Source organism: Paroedura picta, chromosome 6 (genome assembly GCF_049243985.1).
Source record: "Paroedura picta isolate Pp20150507F chromosome 6, Ppicta_v3.0, whole genome shotgun sequence".
Taxonomy (NCBI): Eukaryota; Metazoa; Chordata; class Lepidosauria; order Squamata; family Gekkonidae; genus Paroedura; species Paroedura picta.
The window spans coordinates 20,462,330-20,485,312 of record NC_135374.1 but is presented as its reverse complement, the minus strand read 5'-3'; the positions used below and the strand labels follow the sequence as shown (position 1 = coordinate 20,485,312).

Genomic DNA, 22,983 nt, shown 5'->3' with positions numbered 1-22,983 from the left:
AGATGTATATTCTTGTTCAAGTTGCAACTAAGGATGTCCACACACACACAAAATCCAGCTTATTTTGGGTTCAGGTTGAATCCCCAGCACTAGGCTTTGAAGGCAACGGAGGAGGTGGCTTGCCATGGCCTTCTTTGGTGGTCTCCAATCCAAATATTGACCCTGTTTAGCTTCTGAGATCTGATAGGTTTGGCCAAGACCATGGGGCTTTCCCTCTCTTACACCTATGCTCTCCAATTTTATTTATTTAGGAAAATGAACCATTTTAAATAGTACATGAATTTTCAGAAGCATCTAGTACAGTTCTTCTCATATCAAGTTCAAGCTGTCTAGCCCAGGGGTAGTCAACCTGTGGTCCTCCAGATGTCCATGGACTACAATTCCCATGAGCCCCTGCCAACATGGACATCTGGAGGACCACAGGTTGACTACCTCTGATCTAGCCCAGTTTACTGACAAAGGAAGCGCTGACTCTCAGAAGCTGACATACCAGAAATCTTCTTGGACTCAAATCTAAGTCTACCCCAGTAGCTGTCCGGGTGCTTCTAAGAAGCCCACAAATCAGGTATGAGGGCAAAAGCTCACCATCATAGTCCACTCCCAGGAGTGGTCTTCTCATGTATACTGAACATATAAGCTCCGTTTAGCTAGTACAGCTGGAAGCCATTAGTAAGTTTCATGCATGCTTTGTTTTTATGGTTTGGTCACCCTGGTGCCGGGAGTGTAACCTCAAGAGTGCAGCATCCCTTGATCCGGAAGGTCAATTGTATGTAAGGGCTGAGGGTGGTTATTAACTGAAGAAGGAGCGGTGTTCTGCTCATGCTCAGAGGCACTGCTTTCTCTTGTTTTGTAAACATTCATGCACGTGTCTTGGCCCTTGTATTGAAAATGGGGATTGGGAGTGAGGTGCGGAGAATTCTGATTTAGTCAACTCTGCCCTTTCCCCATGTTCTAGTGAGGTCATACACTGGCTGATTGCGAAAAGCCATTTGGGGAATCTAGTTTGTGAGTTTTGCATATAGAGATAACAAGCATGCCTCTGTTCCTTTCAGCCTTAAGCCATGCCATTTTTATAACCATGGGAGTTACCTTTGTAGAACCATAAGTTGTGCGTCAAAATTTCCTTTTTGTTCAGGTCTTGTTGAAATTTCAATAGGGTATAGCTGGGTTAACTATGTGGAAGGCAGTAGGATGAAGTTTCCATTTGGAATGAAGGCTAGGCTGACATCAAGCCAGAAATCTTGGGGAGTGCTTTTGGGCAAGTCATGGTGATTTGGGGGTCAGCCTTACAGGGTTGTTGGGGAGAATGAAGTGCCTGGCTGGAGCAAGTCCTTGAGCTTTGTGTAGGAAGGCTGAGACAGAGTGGGGGGATGACGACAAAGAAACAAAAAAACAGCAGTTCAGAAAATTCATGAAGAATGCTTTAGGCCTAATCCAGCGCTCTTAAATGGAACAGATCCTGTGTTGTGGCAGAAACACGTGAGAGATTCTTAGAGTGCAAGTTGCCCCTTGTTTCGGGCACTGTATTTTTAAAAGAAGGTTTTGCATCTCAGAACGTCATGTGTGTGTGTGGGATTGCCTCCTATTCCCGAGGAGAAAGTGTGATTTCTGAGTCAGAGGTGTGGTGGGGGCCCAGAGTGTGGTCCTGTGTGCATTCCTGTTCTCCTCCCACTCACTCACTCTCACACACACAAAATCTGGCCTCGCCTGCAACTGTTCCAGAATAAACAGCACGGACACTAAAAGGAACCAAGCTGGGAAGGAAATCTATTTGCAGGGATTGCATTAAAATGTCATTACATCCCTGCAAGTGCATTCTCCATAGAGAACGACTGCAGCAGGCTGCCAGATTTCTTGTTGAGATTTTAACGTCTGTCTGGGTTATAGTGTACTTCATAAATATTTCCCATCTTCCGGGTCACAACAGGGAATTAGAAGGGATGGAGTGCAGAGGGGACTTGATAGAGAGACTCTCATGGGCAGGCCTGTAGTAGGGGGGGGGGGGGTGAGGGCTACTGTCCTGTGCTTGACCTGGATAGGACAAGCTAGCCCTACCTCGTCAGATCTTGGAAGCTAAGCAGGGTCGACTCTGGTTAGGGTTTGGTGGGAGCCCTCCAAGGAATTCCAAGGTCATAAGGTGGAGGGCAGGCAATGGCAAACCAACCCTGAATGTCTCCCGCCTTATAAACCCTACTGGGTTGCATTAAGTCATCTGGGACTTGACAATGCTTTCTACCACCATCACTGCGAACCGCCCTGAGCCTTAGGGGAGGGCGGGATATAAATGTAATAAATAAATAATAAACATTCTTCTCCCTCAGCATTTGGGCCCATGCAAGGAAAGGACCCAGAGCCTTTAAAAGGCCATGCGCTTCTGTATTGCATCTGTTTCTGAAAGAATGCCGCTGTATCCTGCACAAGTTATTGTTTTAAAAAGGATTGCTGGAATGATATAGTTTGATTATCTTTATTTAGGGGAGGGGGTGGAGCACAACCCGGTTACCAGTATCTGAATCTTCATATTTGGACAGTGAAAGATAGCCTTCGTGTAATGACACTGTAAAAGACATCCATATCAGTTAAAATGTGTTATGGGTATTTTCAGTGGTTTTTTTGGTAAAAAGAAAAAAAAAGGTGCTTTTACTTATATGGAGAGCCTGTGTGGTATAGTGGTGGTGGTTCTTCTTAAGAGCCAGTTTGGTGTAGTGGTTAGGAGTGCAGACTTCTAATCTGGTGAGCCGGGTTCGATTCTGCACTCCCCCACATGCAGCCAGCTGGGTGACTTTGGGCTCGCCACGGCACTGATAAAACTGTTCTGACCGAGCAGTGAAACCAGGGCTCCCTCAGCCTCACCCACCTCACAGGGTGCCTGTTGTGGGGAGAGGAAAGGGGAGGTGATTGTAAGCCGCTTTGAGTGGGTAGAGAAAAGCGGCATATAAGAACCAATTCTTCTTCTTTCTTCTTCTTCTTCAACAGTTCAGCAGGGCTTGCAAAAGGGAGCTCTTCCACCAGGCATTTGGTTGAAGTCGACCTGAATTCAATCACTTCCCACTGGCCCCTGAGCCCATCTCCCATGAAAACCACCACCAATATGTCCATCCCAGGGGGCCGTCAGTATGTACAGTTAAATGGATGTTTTCATCATGTTTGTTCATTATATTGTCCTTTTGTTATGATGGTATTGTTACGGTTCAGTTTACCATGTTATTTGTACTGTTTTTCTCCAGTTCCATGTAAACCGCCCTTAGCCTCAGGGGAGGGCGGTATATAAATAAAAATGAATAAATATTATTATTATTTAATAATAATTTTAAAAATAATAATAACAATACAATAATACAATTTCTGTACCACCCTTCCGAGATTGGCTCAGGGCAGTGTACATACATAATTTATCAAATAAGAGTGGCAGACTGGTATCTAAGAGACCTGGAATTCAAATCCTCACTCATTTCATGGAATCTGGATGACTTTGGGCCATTCATACTCTCTCAGCCTAACCTACCTCACAGGGTTGTTGAGAGGATAAAATGGAGGAGAGGAGAACAATGTAAGTGGCTCTGGGTTCCCACGGGAGAGAAAAACAAGGTACAAAATAATAAAATAAAAGGTTGTGTCAGTTTGCCAATTCAGTAGAGATATTTTTTTTAATACTCTGCTTTTCTTTACCTGAAGGGGTCTTAAAGAGACTTACCAGCACCTTTCCCTTCCTCTCCCCACAACAAACACCCTGTGAGGTAGGAGAGGCTGAGAGAGCTCTGCGAGAACTGTTACAGGCCCAAGGTCACAGCTGGCTGCATGTGGAGAAGTGGGAATGGAACCTGGCTCTCCGGATTAGAGTCTGCTGCTCTTAAACGACTACACCAATCTAGCTTTCCCTTTCTTCCACTGATCCCCCACCAAGCTGTGCCTAAGGATCCACTCTTCTTTTCCCCTGGCTGAGCAGACCAAGCTACTGCTACAGACTGTCTGACATAGCTATCTGTCTTGATCTAATACAGCAGAAAACAATAATCTATTGTTTTCTGGCAGGGGCTCATGGGAATTGTAGTCCATGAACATCTGGAGGACCACAGGTTGACTACCCCTGGGCTAAGTGAAATTGGACTAATGACCTAATCTCAGGCAGGTTATAGTAATTACCCACCTCAGCTTTCTGTCTATAGCAGTGCAGAATATTCTGTCAGCTGGCTATGCCACACAACCCACACACAGACACACAAATTCTGATGACTGTAAAGATAAATAAGGCTTAGTGGCCCGATATGTTCCTAGCCTCACAATTAGTAGAGTTGGGAGGTCTGTGGTGGGAGAGGGGAATTTGTGGAGATCTCTGCCCCCTTCTTTAAAGAACCCTGCAAGCTATGAAGTGAAACATAGGTGCAGTTTTGTTTGACACTTTCAAATATGTGGTAGATTCAGTTCAGAAATATAACAGTAGGTTTTTTAAAGTGACCCATACAAATAAAGCACATAGAGAAAGATAAATGTTGACTATCATGTTTTCAGATATGAACATGAAGACAGGCCCTTTGTGAGGAATTTTGCTCTGGAGAGGGTATCTGTTTTTAACTGTCCTCTAATCCTGCAGCCAGTGGGATACAGTTGTCTACTCTGGATTGGGAAATACCTGGATATTTTGGGGTTGGATCGTGAAGAGAGTGGGAGAGGAGGAGTCCATGGAGTCCATCTTATAAAGAGGCCATTTTCATCATGTGAATTGATCTCTATCACCTGGAGATCATATCTAATTCCAGATCTCCACCTATCACCTGTAAAATGGCTACCCTACAGTAGGATTTATGAAGCAGTAGCACTTCTGAGATTTACTAGAACTTCTATTAAAAAACTGTTCATTCTTTTTTTAACTAATCCTTCCATGAAGCATTACATTTCAGCAATTAGCATGTATGCTTCTTATCCCATTTTGAAGAGAAATTAGGACTCTGGGAATAAGATTTATTTAAGAAGCTGGGAATATCTTTGACTTTGGTTCCTCCTCATTTCCTCACGATAAGGGTTAGCCACATACTTTCCTAATAAGATTGGTCATTTGTTAGGGTTGCCAGCATCCCAGTGGCATTTGCTGGAGACCTCCTGATCTTACAGCTAATCTCCAGTTGACCAAGATCACTTCCATTAGAGAAAATGGCTGCTCTGAATGGTGGATTCCATCACATTATTCCCTGCTAAAGTTTCTCCCCCAGGTTCCGGCCCCCCCCCCCCCAATCTCCCATGTATTTCCCAACCTAGAGCTGGCGACCCTATCTATAGACTTTCAAGATGGCGGCAGGAGTACCAGTACCCATAGCAGCATGTGGGCAAGCCTGAAGGTCATTTCAGATAATATAATCTACATGATGGCTACTTAAAGTCTCTCAGTTGAGCAGCCGTGTGCTCATGAGGAGTTTGGAATCAGTTGTCAATGGCCACACAAAAGAGACATAGCAAGATCAGCTTCATTATGCAGCCATGTACTGCGGATAAATGACACCTACACAGATACATGTACCATATGGTATGGTTATAAACAATCACCATGTGGTGTGGTGTGTCATCTGAAATTCCTCCCACAGCCCATATTTTGCGGGGAAAGTTTAAAAAAACAACAAGTTATTTGAGAGATTTTGCTTCAGATCACGTTGCAGCAGGCATGCAGCTATGTATGATCTTCACTGGATTGAACCAGCACCTCTGTGTCAGTGACCTCTGCAGATCTAAAGTCAGTGTATGTGGGGATTCCCTTGGTCAGGGCCATCTTTTCTCCAGGTTTTCAGAGATGAGGCAATACACCAGAACTGTGAATCTTGTCCTTTGTCATGGCTTCGTTGACCTCTGATGCTGGCAATGCGAAGAAACTGTCAGCATCATGTGTGGTGCTAGTATGCACGGACCTGCCTTCTGGCTGCTTCTCCCTTTCTGCTAATAGCCCACCTGTCTCTCTTCTCAGCTGTTGCCCTGTGCTGCTGCCTTCCTTAGGGCTGTGCCCTGGCTTCATCCCTTTTTCCTTTAGATTAGGGTTGCCAGCCCTCTGCTGAGTTAGGGGATCTCCCACTCATCACTGATAAGCTGGATGGTGGGGGATCTTGGCAGGAGGAAGGCCCAGACTATATTGCTGGTAATATGGTGATGTCATTTCCACTGTGTACCAGAAGTAAGATTACCATGCTTGTGATATCTGGTTGACTTGCTGGTATTTGGCACAAACTCGAGGGTTGGAACCATTTTTACTGTAGAATTTTTACCCCAATTCCAACGGGTCGCTGGGACCCCAACATGATGATGTCACTTCTGGTCCATGCTGGAAGTGACAGTGCCAGATCATCAGGGATACAGCCTGGGCCTCCCTTCTGCTCTCTCCAAGTCACCCCCATTCCTCACCAGTGGTCACAAGGCCAGGCAGCGCTACTCAGGGTAGGGTGCTCTTAGCTCTGATACCCCCCAAGGAGAACTGCTTCAGAGAAATGGGAGGAAAATCTCATGATCAAGATCACAACAATTTTTTAAAAGCATTGTATATCTTATATCTAGTGTTACTTTCCGTAGTTCTGCTGTTTGTTTTGCTGCTGTTATTGTTAAAAACTGCAGTAGGTACCTAAGTGGTGGTACATTGAGAAGACTTCATAATTCCTATATGGGGCAAAGTACGAGTCTGAAGAGATATCATTGTGGTGACTTTAACTGGCTTCTGCAGAACCCTCTATCCCAGTGCTTGGAACACCACAGAGGAAGAAATTGAGCCATGGTTTAAACAACCCCTCTGTAACATCCAGGGGAGGCTGTCTTGGAGTTCAGTTGGTGTCAAATACCAACAGAGCTTGATAGTTTGTTCTTTTATAGAGGCTGAAATGTTGGAGAGTTCCAGACAGAACACCAGTTGTTTTTCTGAACTTTCTGTGCTCAGATCTTGCTCGTGAATGGGAAGATTTGGCTTCCTGAACTTATAAAAGTAAGAGCTTTCAAAATGCTTAGTAACTGGAACTGTTTGTTAAATTCTATACATGGGAGATTATTAATCAGATGGTGCTAGGTATACGAAGGAAGTATAGAGACAGAATACTGCAGCTGTGCAGGGAAGATAGAACAGTAAATTCTTCACTGCATGGAAATCAGAGAGTCAGTATTATTTATTTATTATACCCTGCTTTTCTCTGAACCCTGAATGGCTTACAATATCCCCTCCTCCATTTTATCCTGTTATGAGATGAGAGAATGGAGAGAGTGTGAGCGACGAAGAAGAAGAAGAGTTGGTTCTTATATGCCACTTTTCCCTACCCGAAGGGCTTACAGTCAAAGCGGCTTACAGCCACCTTCCCATTCCATGAGGCCATGGATATCCAGCAAACCGCATAAGACTTTGAACTCAGATCCTGCAGCTTCTCCACCATCACTCAGTTTGCTATACAGTGCTGGCTCTTCATTAACGAGGGGTTCAGCAACCATAAAAAGAACCAGCCGTGACCATTTGGACTGTAGCTCTTTAGCAAACACTTAAGAAATAGGACCATTTCCCCTGTATTTCCTGCACAGGAACCTGGTCTTCTGTATTCTATTTTCCTGTGCCCAATTTTTTTTTAAGCTGCTTTTTTTTACTTTGACTAGTGCTTCATTGACGAGCCAGACTGGTTTTAATTGGGAAAGGGGCCAGCCCATTCAGTCTGCAATAAACATAAACTACTCCAAATTACGCTGTAGCATTGACGTGATCTTTTTTGCCAGCACTGTGGTTGACTGGATTGTGACCATCACTGCTTTTCGGAATCATGAAGTTGGCTCTAGCAGCCTCTGTTCTAATCTGGTCTAGAATCGGTTTTGCCACAGGTAGGCAGCATTAGGGTAAGCAATGGAAATGAGGATCTGTATACTTCCCATAATACATTATTTGCAATGATTCTAGAAGATAATAGAACCAGTGCCCAAAAGGTATGTTGTCTTAGTGCAGGCTCTTGGGAATTGTAGTCCGTGAACATCTGGAGGACATCTGGAGGACCACAGGTGGCCTACCCCTGTCTTAGTGGACTAGAAAAACTAGTGTGGAAAGTGTATAGTGCCATACTGATTGAGAACTACAGCAACAGTGGCAAAGTCTGATGCTGCTAAATGCCAACTTGTCTGGTTACATGGCAAACTTTTCAGTTTCTTCACAGGATTCTAGGAAGTTTGAGGCCTATCATTAAATCTGTTGGAATGAGGATGTGGGTCATTGATTGACTGGGTCTGGGAGGCAGTTAAAACTTCCTTGAGGGGTGGTCACCCATGCAGGAGACAGGCGCTAGTGCTTCCACTTCTAAATAGACCAACTCTGAATCCGAGAGATCTAAATATCATCCAGTTTCAAAGGTATTGGTGGACAAGGGATAGTGGGACAACCTCAGAGATTCCCAGAGGAAGCAGGTTACCTGGAACCTTTCTGATCTGGTTTCAGGGCTGCTTATTGACGTTTGGAAAGGAGGGCAAATGAGATTAAACTTGATCCTGACAGAATAGAAGTGGGGGAAAGGGTACTTGTGGGGGAAAGAATAGACCCAAGGACTGATGCATCTCTTGTTTTGAATGGAGTTGCATTCCTCGTGAAGGTTCATAGCTTTAGGATGCTGCTGTACCTGGGCCTCCTGTTGGATAAGCAGGTGACAGTGGTAAGCCAGAGTTCGCTTGCATCAGCTTTGGCTGGTGAGCTAGCAACAGCCTTTGTTGGACAAAAAAGACACATGCCTTGGTAACATCTGCGTTAGATTCCTGCAATGTGCTTTATATGAGACTGCCCTTGAAGACTGTTCAAAAGCTACAGTTGGTAGAGAATGCTGTTATCAGAATACTGAGAGTGAGTCAGGGGGGGGCCACATCACTCGAGTCTTGTTCCACATATACATGCTCCCGGTTGCTTCCGGCCGCCATTTAAGGTGCTGACATTGATCTCTAAAGTCCTTTATAGCTTGGAAACAACATATTTCAGGTCTGTTTATTCCCATATGAAGCTACCCAACCAGTGTGGTCTTTCTTTGGGTGCCTTTTCTTTGGGAGGAGGTCTTCTCAATGGTGGCAACAGAAATGATAGAATTTGTTCCCTGGGGAAATCCTTCTGTCTCCCTCTATAACTGTCCTCCACCAATGGGTAAAAGCCTAATCTGTTTTGTCTAGCATATATTTATTTATAATTTAACTTGTATACAACCCCTCTCAGACAGGCCATCCTGGGGCAGTGAGCAACAGACTTGAATTCCAAACTTATTACAGTTGAGAATAAAGCAATAAAATGGTATAATTAAAATAGTAAAACCATATAAAGGTATTTAAACTGTAAATGAAATACCGATTCTCAGCCCCAATAATACATGTTGACAAGAAGGAAGAGATAGTGGGGGGGAAAGGAAAGGAGGCCCGGTTAGTTGTTTTGGGATATTTCCTGACTGGCCTCAACCAGGTGGGGGACAGAGCCGAGAAAGCCCGGGCCCTGGTTGAGGCTGTTCCCTCACAGATGTTGTTCCTGCCAGCTTGGTGTAGTGGTTAGGAGTGTGGACTTCTAATCTGGCGAGCTGGGTTTGATTCTGCACTCCCCCACATGCAGCCATGTGACTTTGGGCTCGTCACAGCACTGATAAAGCTGTTCTGACTGAGCAGTGATATCAGGGCTCTCTCAGCCTCACCCACCCCACAGGGTGTCTGTTGTGGGGAGAGGAAAGGGAAGGCAAGTGTAAGCTGCTTTGAGAGTAGAGAAAAGCGGCATATAAGAACCAACTCTTCTTCTGTATATGTGTTTTAATGGTAAAGGTGTTTTGCCTTTTAAATTTGTTTTTGTACCATGTATTTCAAAGCTTTTGAAATTTGTTGCTTTGGGGACCCTAACACAGCACAGAACTGTTTTAAATAAAGTAATAAAACAAAACAATTAAAATAAATAGTGTGTTCTCCCATTTGACAGCAAAGCGACAGGCAGAAATTCTGCAGATAATTTTTTCTTCCATAACAGGAACTTCTTTAAAGTAAAAAAAAAACCCATCTTTTAATTTTAGCCTGGTTTAGAGCTGTTGGGCACAAGAGCCCTGCACACAAACAACTGTTGGCAACCCTACGCTTGTTTGTGAACATTGGTCCCCAAGCGGCAAGCTGTTCTTGTTCATAATTATTTTTCAATGTGAGTTCATTCAAGAACCTTAGAACTGTTTGTCAATAGACTGTTACTGCTGGGACATCTGATTCATTGTGCAAGTACACCACACGCTGTGACGGGCACTTGTAGGTCTTTTGTAAACTGAATTGTTTATCAGAGGTGCCATAATGATTGTCCTTGGTCTGAAATTTGCTTTTCTCGCAAGACATGCTCCAGGATGGATGCTATTTCTGATGGTGTAGAATGATATGGAACCCTCCTCCCTGTAAAACCAGTTGCAAGTGGGGGTCACTCTGACGTTTGGGCAAAACTCTATGGTAAAATTTGCTTCAAACCATAGTGTTGTGCCCAAAAACCAGAGTGTCAAACCTCCCCCCCGCCACCAACATCACTTCTGATTGATGTTGGTGTATTGTGTTGTGGGTTGGGAGGAGCTGGGGGAGGGGGAGTGAGGTGCATCTGGAAAGCAGGGATCCTTTTCCGGACTAGTGGATCTGGCAACCCTATCTTGAAACTAGTTGTAATTCCTGGAGATCTCCAGCCGCCACCTGGGGATGGCAACCCTAGCTTCTATGTAAACCTTGTTGAACTCTGCAGGGGTTATTCAAAGCTGTCATGTACAGAATAAAGATATATGAACCCGAAAATGGCTTGTGTATTAACAAGTTTGTGGAGAGTCAGTATGGCATACTGATCACAATGATAGGGCTAGAAGAACGGTAGAATCCTGAGTTCAGATCCCCATTCTGCTGTGGGGCTGGGGTGTCCTCCGGCTAGTCATTTTCTCTCAGCCTAACCTACATTACAGGGTTATTAAAAGGGGTCACCCTGAACTCTTTGGAAGAAGGGCTGGATAAAAACGTGATAACTCGTTCCATTGCATGTTTATTATTAGCACAGTTGCCCTTCTGTCATTATAAGCATTTAAGCACATGTATTGTCAGACCCCAAATTAGGGATGCCAGCTTCCAGGTGGACCCTGGGGATTCCTTGGAATTGCAGACTAGAAATCAGTTCCCCTGGCAAAGATGAAGACTTTTGGGTGGACACTATAGCATTGTGCCCTGCTAAGGTCCCTGTCCTCCCCAGGCTCTACCTCCAACTCTCCAGGAGTTTCCTACCTGGACCTGACAACCTTATTCCAGGTGGAGCCTGGAGATCTTGTGGAAGTGCAGCTGATTTCTAGACTACAGGGATCAGTTCCTCTGGAGAAAATGGCTGCTGGGGTGAAATCCGGGGAGATGGACTTGATACCGTTCTACCCTGCTGAGGTTACTCCCTACCCAAGCCCCACTATCCCCAAATTTCACCCCCAAATCTCCAGGAATTTACTAATTTACTAACTTGGATTTGGCAACCCTAATGTTTGTAGAGCGATTATTACTGAAAGGACTGTGGTATTCTGGGGCAGTTTAAAAAAAAAGACAATATGCTGTAGGATGAGGTCTATTCTTATTTTAGAGACATAAACTCTCTCCCCCCCCTCAACTTGCCACGGTCCAAACATTTTTGTGGATGCTGAGTGGCCTCATTCTTGGTCTCTCTGTGGAGCAAACTCTAATATACTTGAGGAGAATTAGCATTCTCCTCAAACTCCCAGTGCAGACTGAAACTATATTAAGGAAGTAGTATGTGCCCCTAGTTCTTTTCTGCCTCTCTGCTTCTTGCTTTGTTGCCGATGTGCTGAGTCCTCAGTATCGTCGAGCGCCCCGAACGGGACCGACTCGTCTGGCCAATTTCTTTTTGTCTTCCCGTAGCGGCCATTTTGAAGCTGGAAACGGCAGTTGAGTCAGAATGGGCCGTTGCTGAGTGGGCTGACAACGGTGCCCTGGAACTGTTGTCACATGACCTAGTGTGGAGGAGCTCAGCCTAGAGACCGGTGGTGTTCAAACAAGTCAGGAGCAATGTAAAGCGAGGTAAACCAACTGTGAACAGTTACGAGCCTCTTTTAATAGAATTTAGTTTCAGAGAAACAGCATCACCTGTATATTTCAAATTCATCTCAGTTTTGCTTGTCAGAATTCTTCTGCAAAAAAATCTTTCAACAAAAAACAAAACAAAAACAGAAAGAGAAAGAGAAGAAAAAGCCTAGGAAAAAGAAACTTTTTGCCTCTACGGCAAAAAGTTTGATCTTGCCGTTCCCTGGGTCTCTTCCTAGAACTATGAATCCTTTTGTTAAACTTGCTCATTACAGGGCAAAATCAAAATTAAGGGCCAGTGTAAGACCACTGATGTTGGCTTTCTGGAACTGTATTTTTCTGTGATAGACTTATTTTCAACTTCTGGCCTAGTTTCCATAGAGCATAATTGCTGTAACTGCATGTGACCAGCTAGGGCCGTTCAACTGATGTGTCAAGACAATTTACTATTTGATTGTCTTACCTGTTCGAAACTTTGGTTTCATTTTTGTGGGTTCCTTTTGAAATGGGATAATCAGTAACTCCTACAATAAAAATAATTTTATTTTTCTCACAGATAAACAGTTTAGAATTATGTCGTTTTTTTCTGTGAACTTCTGATTATTGTAACTAGAAGTTGTGAATTTGTCGGGTGCATTTTAAAGATCAGAATCTGGATGCTACTATTTCCTTACAGAGCTAGAAAAAACCAGGACTCGTGTTGCTTTGGTTCCCAAAAATCATATATTGACACTTCCATTCTTGCCCAGTATTGAGCATCAGGGATGTCTGTTAGGAGTTTGAAGTACTGTTTCCAGTCCGGCTTTGAAACCCTTATTGGTACAGGGCTACTATTTGTGCTGGTTCCTAGAACAGAGTTATAATTCAGCTCTGTCTTAGTTTATTCTTCGTGGGGTTTTCCCCGGCATACTCTTGTGTAGTCTTAATTCCCTTGACTTCACTGTAACTATATGCGGGCTTTGTGCCTTTGTAGGATCCCTTGCTCTTAGCTAGCTGCAGATTAATACTTACTGTAGCATCTCCATTAGAGGTTGGATTCAGGGGTTTCTTTCCACTAAGTGGGAAATCTTCCTTGGGAAAAAGGGATCCTTTCTCCATTGGCTGATTCCTTACACGGCAGGAGCAAATTGGTAGATCTGACACTTAAAAATTACCCCCACTTGCGCATGCACACACCGGTTGTTTCATATTTATTATACATGATGATGATACTCCTAAACGTGCTGACTTGGAAGTTCCATTCAGGTCTCTCAGACAGTTCCACTGTTTTAGCCGTAAGCCAGTCTAAGTTTGCCTTTCAACAGCTATGTGTGTTAACACGATATTTAACAGCCTCCAATCAGCCAGTAAAAGCTTAGAAAGCACACACACCATTCAGGCTGCTCCATTGCAGTTCATATCATGATACTCTTGGACCTTCATGCTGGTCCATAGCAGAACATTTGTCTACTGGTCACAAATGTATTACTGCTCCTCCATAAAAATCACATTTTATGACTTTTCCATGGTGATGCTTTGTGTAAGATAGAAGCCAAAAAACTTATTGTCTTTTATAAGGAACATTCTAGAGAGAGGGTGCCCGTGCTTAGATAGATAGATAGATAGATAGATAGATAGATAGATAGATAGATAGATAGATAGATAGATAGATAGATAGATAGATAGATAGATAGATAGATAGATAGATAGATAGATAATGGAATAAACTGTGGGAAACTTCAGGAATACTGGAGCATTTGGAGCATTGATTGACCTTGATCTTGGGGTTGCCAGCCTCCAGGTGATACCTGGGGATCCCCCAGAATCATCGTTTATCTCCAGAGTGCAGAGTTCAATTCCCCTGGAGAAACTGGTTGCTTTGGGGGAGTTTATTGCATGACCTTGTATCCCAGTGAGGTTTCTGTTCTCTCTAGGCTCCATCCCCAAATCTCTAGGAGTTTCCCAACCTGGATTAGGCAACCTCATCCTCTTCCCCCTAATCACCCTAGTGAATCCTGCTGTGAGGTAGGGCATGGACCTGATGAGACTTCAGATCTCTTCTGTGACTATAATTCCATCACCGCATGTCTGACATTTCCATTAACCAATCTAAATTCACAATGAATTTTACTCTAGGCAACATCAGTGACAACTCTACATTTATTTATGCTCTCATTGGCCAAGAGAAGGAATCCTTGCTATGAAACTGTATCTGAGAGCAAATAACTTATTTCAAACGTTCCTGCCCATCATGAGATCTCTGCCTAGGGTTTCTTTGGCATTGGAACTTGGCACGTTTATGTTGGCTCACTTGTACTGAGACATATCCCCGGTAGCAGTTTGGAATGAGTTTAGGACTGTCTGAGTCGTGTCAGTTTTAAAATCCCGCTGGGAAAGCCCTGAAGTCTTGGAGCATGGGTGCGCTCTGCCAAGTACTAATCCGCTTGCTTTGTTTGTGTATGTGTGGTCAAAAAGGCCGGAATGAAAACTCCCTCTAAAGTCATTTGGCAATGTTGTCAAGTAGACTTGTTGGTGATAAAAAGCTTGCTGGGAAAAAGTCCTCCCTTCTTTAAAAGGTGTTCTGCATTCTAGTGTTTTTAATAAAGTTCTTTTTCCATCTATGCTTGATGATAGGCAAGAGATATACCACTGCCAGATTTAAAGTCATAACATTGTTTAACACAGGGGTCCCCAAACACTGGTCTAGAGACCGGTACCAGTCCGTAGATCAGTTGATACCGGGCTGCAGCTCCTCCTCACCCTCCTCCCCGGCTGCTGCCTCGGGGGCTGACCTGCTACTCTGCTGCCCACTCACCTTTGGTGCTCTCCAGTGGCCGCCATGGCTGGGGCTCCCATTCAGCATGGCACTGCGCAGCTGCTGCTGGCAGTGCCCCCCCCAGCGGGCAGCGGGAAGTCAGGGGCGCCAGCGGGAAAGCAAGTGGAGCAGGGGCTCGGTTGGTGGCGGCCACATGCTATTAATCTGTTAGCTACCTTGGCGGCACTAATGAGGACAGAAAGGTGGTCTCACTTTTTTCCTTTTATTCCTTCATTTTTAGCCTAACTTGTTCTTTTCCTCTTCCTTCCTGCTGGGCTTATTCTGTTCTGGCATTCATGAATTTGATTGTTTGTTCCAGTTCCTTTTAGTGATGCTTTTTACTTGGCAAGAAATCAAAATTTCTTCTATTTTTTACTTATCATGATATCATGATTACAAAATAACAGCCATAACAATAATTTAAAAAATGATCAGTAGCTGTAGCTGATTAAAAAGAACAAAAATGTATCCAACCCCCCCCCCCCGAGTAGGGAGGGCGAAGGGCTTATAATTTACAGTTGATTCATGAATGCCGCAGAGGACTGAATTCTTGCGGCAGAGAACAGGAAGTAGTAAAGCTGGAAGGAGAAAGATGAGATGAAATTATAAAAGAAAATGAGCCCTGGAAAGGCTCAATATTAATTAATTAATCAAAATTATTTATCCCCAGAGATGCTTGAGACATCGTCCAGATAATTAAAAAGCAATATAAATAGCATATGAAAAGTTGTATTTACAAATAATCAGTGGGAAGCCTGATATTTTTGGCTGGCACCGGAAGCTTAGCACACACAATGCTAGCCACTTTATTTCCAATATTGGTGTCACAGGAAGTAGGGCTTCAGAAGCTGTAGCAGCTGGGAAGGTTTATATGGGAATAGTCAGATACCCTGTTTGCAGATTGATTAGAGCAGTGGTCCCCAACCATTTTAACATCGAGGACCGGTCAACGCTTGACAATGTTACTGAGGCCCGGGGGTGGGGAGTCTTTTGTCGAGGGACGTCGCCGCTGCCTGAGCCCCTGCTCCGCTTGCTTTCCTGCTGGCGCCCCTGTCTTCCCACCGCCCACTGGGGGCGCTGCCAGCAGCAGCTGCACAGTGCCATGCCGAGGGGGAGCCCAAGCCATGGCAGCCATTGGAGAGCACCAAAGGTGAGCCGGTGGCAGAGTGGCAGGGAAGCCCCTGAGGCAGCAGCCAGGGAGGAGGACAAGGAGGATCCGCGGCCTGGTACCGACTGATCTGCGGACTGGTACCGGTCTCCGGACCGGGGGTTGGGGACCACTGGTATAGAGCTTTGAAGATCATAACCAGAACTTGGAAATAAGCCTGAAAGAGGTACCCAAGCAGTTCCTGGCTACCAGCAGGAAGTTTGTGGAAAAGGGCATTCAGTCCATCAGGAGAAAAATGTAAAAAGAGAAATAAGGCCTTATCTGCTTACAGGAAATTCTTCCCGGTGATGGATGGCAATTCCTAGAGCTACCCAGCAGGGAGAATTGCCGGAAATGCTGTAAAACTTACTAGACTAAATGGCTAATGTGGAACCAACTAGATTTTGTTTTTTTTTTATCTCGTTGCTTATATTGGCTCCTTACCTGCTGTTTTGATTCCTTTACTTACATTTGATGCCATTTACAGGACAATATTGATATTTATGGTGCTTCCTGAAGCAGTAGAAACAAAAAAAGTCAGCTCTGTGCCCAAAGGATGCAGAAGATCTCTAGTTCAGTCCAATAAACAGGTATCCAGTGCAATTGTGCTGTAGTTTGGGGGCTTGGGCAAAGTCATATATAATTTGAAGCCAAGAAAAACGATCTTCTGATTGCTCTCGTACAATTTAAGCATTGTTTTTTTAATATGCTAGATTCAATTAAATATACATTTATTTATCACTGCCAAAGCTATGAGGTCCTGAACTTCTAATCTGGCAAGCTGGGTTTGATTCCATGCTCTCCCACATGCAGCCAGCTGGGTGACCGTGGGCTCGCCCCAGCTCTGATGAAGCCATTCTCGTTGAGCAGTAATATCGGGGCTCTCTCAGCCTCACCTCCCTCACAGGGTATTTGTTGTGGGGACAGGAAATGGAAGGTGATTGTAAACCACTTTGAGACTCCTTCGGGTAGAGAAAAGTGGCATATAAGAACCAATTCTTCTTCTTCTTCCATGTCCACATGATGATGAATCTCATTTTGACTATAACCTTTCCTGTAGTGTAGAGAGGGAAATGTAGCGGGGCACCGTGAAACCTAGAAAGTGGGCAGTGTTATGCAGGATACCCCCACTGACAACTGCACTTTGGAAGGCGAGGCAGAGCTAAATACGTGTGCCAAAGCAGCTCCGGTGTCCACGTTGCTCCATTTCTTGTGCCACGAGCACTTGCCATTGATATAACTGCAAATGTGTGCTAATAACAATCCCTTTGCCAGCCCCCCTGTACAAATCAGCCCACGTTTGCTCTGCCGTGGGCCCTTCCTTCAGCGTCCGCTCCCTCCCTCCCAGTTTTCCTACTGAATAAACAATAAAAGTGCACTTCTGATGTTGGATTTGGGTATTTGGGTCACTGAATTTGAGATTATTTTAATTAAGAATTCCAGACGCCTTCCCTGTTCTGTTGTTGTTGTTTTTTTTTTCATTGTCTCCTTCAGTGTGATGTTTGGGGGAAAACTCATTCTGGGGCAAGCATTCTGCTGCCAATGTAAATGGTTCCTAAGGATAGTAGCTACCAGCTCTTGCCTGCTTTGTCTCCATAGCAGGCAAGCCCTTAGCAGGACGTTGCATTCTTTGCGCTAGAACTCCCTGCCAAGTGCCCGAGCGCACGCTGATTGTATTAACGCCTGAACTCTTGGCTCAAGCAGCAGTCAGGACCTCCCTTTAAGGGAAAGGAATACGGGTCGAAGCTATAATTATCGTCAACCTCCTCACGGAAGAGAAGTTATCTTGTGATTTGAATTAAAATAAAATCAGCTTGTGGCCCAGCGATCCTAATAAGTATTAAAAGGCAAAAACAAAAGCATCTGATAGTCACGTCACTGCGATCTGGAAATGGATGTGTAAGGTGGCTGCAGCTAGGCCTTTCTGTGCCTCTCTTCGCGCCTACAGGTCCAAGCCGCTTGCGGGGCTTGGAATCGGATTGTATCAAACCAGTGCAAAAATGTGGGTTCATGCCACTATTTTTGTTGGCGTGTAAACTGCAGTAGAAAGTGGAACTTGAAATCATGCACTGTGTTTTGAAGATCTGTTGAAAGCAACAGCATGCCAGCTTCTCGGTCGGACCTGGAGGTCTCCTGGAATTACAGCTCATCTCCAGACTAAAGAGTGCAGTTCCCCCGGAGAAGATGGATTCTTTGGAGGGTATTGTATCCCACCAAGGTCTGTGGTATTGTATCCCACCAAGGTCTCTGTTTTTCCCAGTCTGGCATGGAGTTTCCTAACCTGGATCTGATAACCCTACTTCTGCCAGTGGCCACGGATGACCTGTCAACCCTAGCATATGTATATGTAGGACAGGAGTCAGACTTCCTCCTCCATTCACATTAAAGTGCTGGGGAAAGGTACATGGTGATTCTATATCATGCTGAACCTCAGCTTTGATCCATTTTTTAGGGTAAGATTTTAAATGTGTCTCTACTTTCTCATGGGAATGACTGTGTGAGAATGTACACCTTTTCTAAAAATAGATGGAGAACTGATGTTTGCCATTACAGTTCTGGCAGCGAGTACAAGATACTGGCTTGGAAGGAAAAGAACCCCATATCTAGCAAACTCAACAACCAAGCATCTCAAATTCCTTACCTGTTAGTGGGAATGTGCACACACAATTCTATTGTTGACTGTGGCGCTGGATGCCTTCACATTGTTTCAGATTGTCAAGTGCCTGATATCAGGCAGGGCAGGTTGGAGGGGGAAGCACTGTTTGGATTTTCTGCTTGGATACCAGGAGCATCTTGAGATTGCTCTGATTTTTCTGAGATTCATATAAAAATGGATACTGAATTTTTCAATATGGGCATGTTCTCAAAATTACTTGCTGTCTAGTTACAATGACACTGATATTTGCAGTGCCTTTTCAGCAGTCCAAAAGGGGAGCCCTTCCTCCCTTGTGTCCATGGAAAGGTTGGTGGAATCCAACCCTAGGATTTCTTGATGACCCTGGAGGAATTGTACAAGTGGGTGGGAGTTAATACATTTTTAATGTATATATTAAAAATGTGTTAAATGTTTATTGGGTGATAAGACCATATATGGCAGGCGTTCTCAACCAGAGTTTCATGAAACCCTGGGTTTTCTTGACAGCCCTGGAAAGGTTTCCTGAATGGGTGGGAGTTAATTAATTCTTAATATATATTTTAAATTTGTTAAACATTTATCAGGTGATAGGATCATATATGGTCATGTTGACCCGCCCCCTTCCAAAATGGCAATAATGAGCCTGGAGGGAGTTGGAAGGGAAGGATGCACATAGGTGTGCACATAGGGTGTGCACATAGCTCTGCTTCCCAACCATATTCTGCATGATGGTGCCACTTCTGGGGTTTCTTGAAGCCTGAAGAATGTTTCAGGGGTTTCTCAATGGTAAAAAGGTTGAGAAAGGCTGATCCAACCCAACGTTTGTCATAAAACAGATGATAACATTACCAAAATTCATAATCATGAGGGTCATTTAGATAGGAATAGGGGTGCTTGTTAAGAGCCTCTTGTGGCGCAGAGTGGTAAGGCAGCTGTCTGAAAGCTTTGCCCATAAGGCTGGGAGTTCAATCCCAGCAGCCGGCTCAAGGTTGACTCAGCCTTCCATCCTTCCGAGGTCGGTAAAATGAGTACCCAGCTTGCTGGGGGGTAAACGGTCATGACTGGGGAAGGCACTGGCAAACCACCCCGTATTGAGTCTGCCATGAAAACGCTAGAGGGCGTCACCCCAAGGGTCAGACATGACTCGGTGCTTGCACAGGGGATACCTTTACCTTTACCTTTAGGGGTGCTTGTTACAAAAATGGACCAGTTAACAAAAACAGATGCACAGACTACTTGTGGTAACAGCACACTTGCACATGTCATACAAGGGCCTGCATTCTCTCGCCTGGAGTCTTCTCCTTCCCTAGTACATAACGTCTTTCAGGCTTCACTCCTGGGAGCTGGAAAAGTACTTTCTGCTCACATGCTGCTAGAATCCTCCTAATGCAAACAATTTGTTTTCCCCTTCCCATGTGTTTCTTCCATCCACCTATAAGAGCAAATGGCCCTTTTTAACCTTTCATCTTGTTTCTGTTTCTCATCAGAAAATGAAGAGCTTGGCCCAAAGACGTCAGTCTGCCCCATCCCTCGTGATCAGCAAAGCGCTGAATAAGAGCAGACCGAATGCCAGGTGAGGTGGAATGTGTTTTTGCTGGCTGTACTTTCTCACAGGTTTCCCATCCCAGATTGTAATGTGTTTTTGACAAGCGGATTAACCACACGAGGCTTAAATGGTATCTTCAGGAAGAGGTGCAATCCACCCACACAGTGGCCTTTTGCTGGAGCTCTGAAAAGTAGATCAATGCGTGGAGCAGACGAATGACTACGGCTTCATAAACTAGGTTCTTCACATTTAAGAGCTTTGCATAATAATGCTTGGTGGGCAATCTGATGAAAGAAAAAAACCTGTACTTGTGTGATTCAGTCATTCCTCACATGTGGATTTACAGAGGCAAACCGGTTATTTTTAGAGGAGTGGGTCGTCGACTGCATGTGGCTTTGCCTGTATGTCCTTTGAAAGCGCTGAGCTCTGTATCAAAGAGAAGGGGTTCAGTCTTTGGAAACTCCAGCTGCTTTGCAGGGTGGGCATTGGGGTCTCTCCCGGTCTCTCCCGGCGCAGCCAGTGCCGCGCCATGGGGGCGGGAGGGGAGGTGCAGGCGTCAACGCACTGGTGGGCGCACACACGGTGCTCCGTGCCTGTGTGTGTGTGTGTCCGCCGGTGCGCTGACACCTCCCCCTCCCCTGCAGGGTGGCACTGGCTACGCCGAGAGAGACTGGCACCAAAGTGCCCGACCCTAGTAGACATCACTTGCTTGTTGCAAAACGAATGACGCTTCCTCTAAGTTTTCCTTGTTTATAGATTGATCTGTCAACTTTATTAGCTGCTTTTGGATGTCCTTTTCTTCTGGGACGGCCATTTTGCTTGCGTCAAGTCATTGGCCTCTTGAGAAGTGACACCCAGTCTTTGGGATGATTTGCAACGCATCTTCTCCGTTTAGGTTCTGTAAACTGTGTGTAGGTTTTTAAAATTCCCGCAGTCTTTTGTTTTTTAAATTTGTAACCCTGTGATCTTTGGGTTTACATTCTGGGGTATTCTAGGGGGCAGCTGAGGGATATTATCAACCTCTCCTTGTCCTCTGGGAAGTTTCCTGAGCTGTTGAAGGGGGTAGTGGTTTTCCCTTTCCTTAAAAAAAAAACATTGCCGGACCTGCGGGACCTGGCCAGGTACCACCTAGTTTTGCATCTTCCATTTCTGAATAAGGTAGTTGAGAGGGTCACGGTGGACCATCGCCTGGCATTCTTGGAGGAAAATTCAGCTCTCAATCCATGCTAATTGGGCTTGTGCCCTGGCCATGGAGTGGAGACAGTGCTGGTCGCCTTGTTGGATGACCTCCGGTGCCAGCTGGATCAGGGTGGGTCGGCCCACAGGCTTGCCGGGACGGGAATATGGGGTATAGCCCTTAGTTACGCTCCTTTCTCTATAACCGGTCACAGAGGGTGGCAGTGGGGAATGAGCTTTTGCGCTCCTGTAGGCTCCCTTGTGGAGTTCCGTAGGGGGCGGTCCCGTGAATGGTGGGTAACAAACAACAGCAGCAGCAGTATTGATGTGAGAGGATTCTTTTTTTTATTGCTGCTGCTATGTGAAGCTATTTTAAAGCATTGTCCTTACAGATAATTTTGGAAGGGGTAGTATCTTAATGATTCGGGATCAGCGGGAAAAACTCAAGGATGAGGCCCCATAATCACTCAGGCAGCAGGTGGGGAGGGTGATCAGCTGTAGGGAGTTGGGGAGGGGCACCACCCTATAGCTGATGAAGGGAGGTGGGGAGCACTACCCTAAAGCAGATGTAGAGAAGCTGAGGGGCAGCACCCTGCAGCTGAGCCCTTTTCCCTCATCTGAATTTCAGGCAGTGCAAGTGCAGAGATTTAGTGGTGGCAGCAGTTCTGGGTCAGCAGTTGGCTACAGGGTGGTGTGGGCTTGGGCAGTTGCCATAAATGCCTTATAGCAGGGGCTCATGGGAATTGTAGTCCATGGACATCTGGAGGACCACAGGTTGACTACCCCTGCCTTATAGCTCAGACCACCCCTGTATTGAAAGCTGCTTCCAACATAGGTTGGAGCAGAGCAAACACCTTAAAAATGAACAAGTGATGTTTTTGCAAGATGAAGAAAATGAGTGTAGTTTCTGATGAGCCCAACCCATTGCTGAATGTGACACCATCTTGATGAGGCTAGGGGCTAGTGTTGAATGTGACATCATCCTTGTGAAGCCAGTTGCTAGCATTTAAGGAAAGCCCTGCTGCATCAGGCCAATAGTCCATCTAATCCAGCACCCTATCTCACACAGTGGCCAGCTAGTTCCTCTGAATGGCCAACAGCAGGGCATAGAAGCCAAGGTCTTCCCCTGATGTTGCTTCCTGCCTGTGGGAATCAGAGGCTTAGTGCCTCTCAGTCTCCATGGCCAGTACTCAGACTTATCCTCCATCAGTCTATCTAATCCTCTTTTAAAGCTGTTTATTCCTGTGGCTGTTACTACATCCTCTGGCAGATTTTAATCACTCTGTATTTCCTGTTGTCCCTTCTGAACCTACTGCTTTTCAGTTTGGTTGGATACCCCCAAGTTCTAGCATTTTGAGGGAGGGAGAAAAAATTCTCCTTGGATAATTTTATAAACCTCTCTCATGTCCCCCACCCCCTTTAGTAATCTCTTTTCTAAATTGAAAAGTTCTAGAATTTCCTAATGAAAGAGAACAAGGCCAAATGTGTTTTGCAAGCACAAGTGAAGGTTTAAAAGCAACAACAACAGCAACAAGCAAAGTATATTATAGGGCTTTTTGCAGCCATTTGCTAAAGTGACCAGGGTTGGTGAACGTGAAGGCATTTAAATAGCACCTGTAGAGATGGCTTTGTGTTTAATTTAGTTGTTTATGGCATGC

General features: G+C 45.0%; 1 protein-coding gene across 5 annotated transcripts in view; it reads left to right on the top strand.

Moving 5' to 3' along the window:
• Window positions 1-22,983, top strand: part of ARHGAP20 (Rho GTPase activating protein 20) — a 109,985-nt gene that overhangs the window by 2,819 nt on the left and 84,183 nt on the right. For 2 of the 5 annotated variants that reach the window (XM_077341627.1, XM_077341622.1), the window contains exon 2: window positions 20,091-20,176. In XM_077341627.1, coding sequence (XP_077197742.1) covers window positions 20,094-20,176 — 83 coding nt within the window. In that variant the 5' untranslated portion in view covers window positions 20,091-20,093. Of the gene's footprint in view, window positions 1-2,976; window positions 3,115-8,846; window positions 8,901-11,865; window positions 12,025-20,090; window positions 20,177-22,983 lie in introns of those variants that run through there. The other 3 variants (XM_077341623.1, XM_077341625.1, XM_077341624.1) reach the window with 3 other exon arrangements.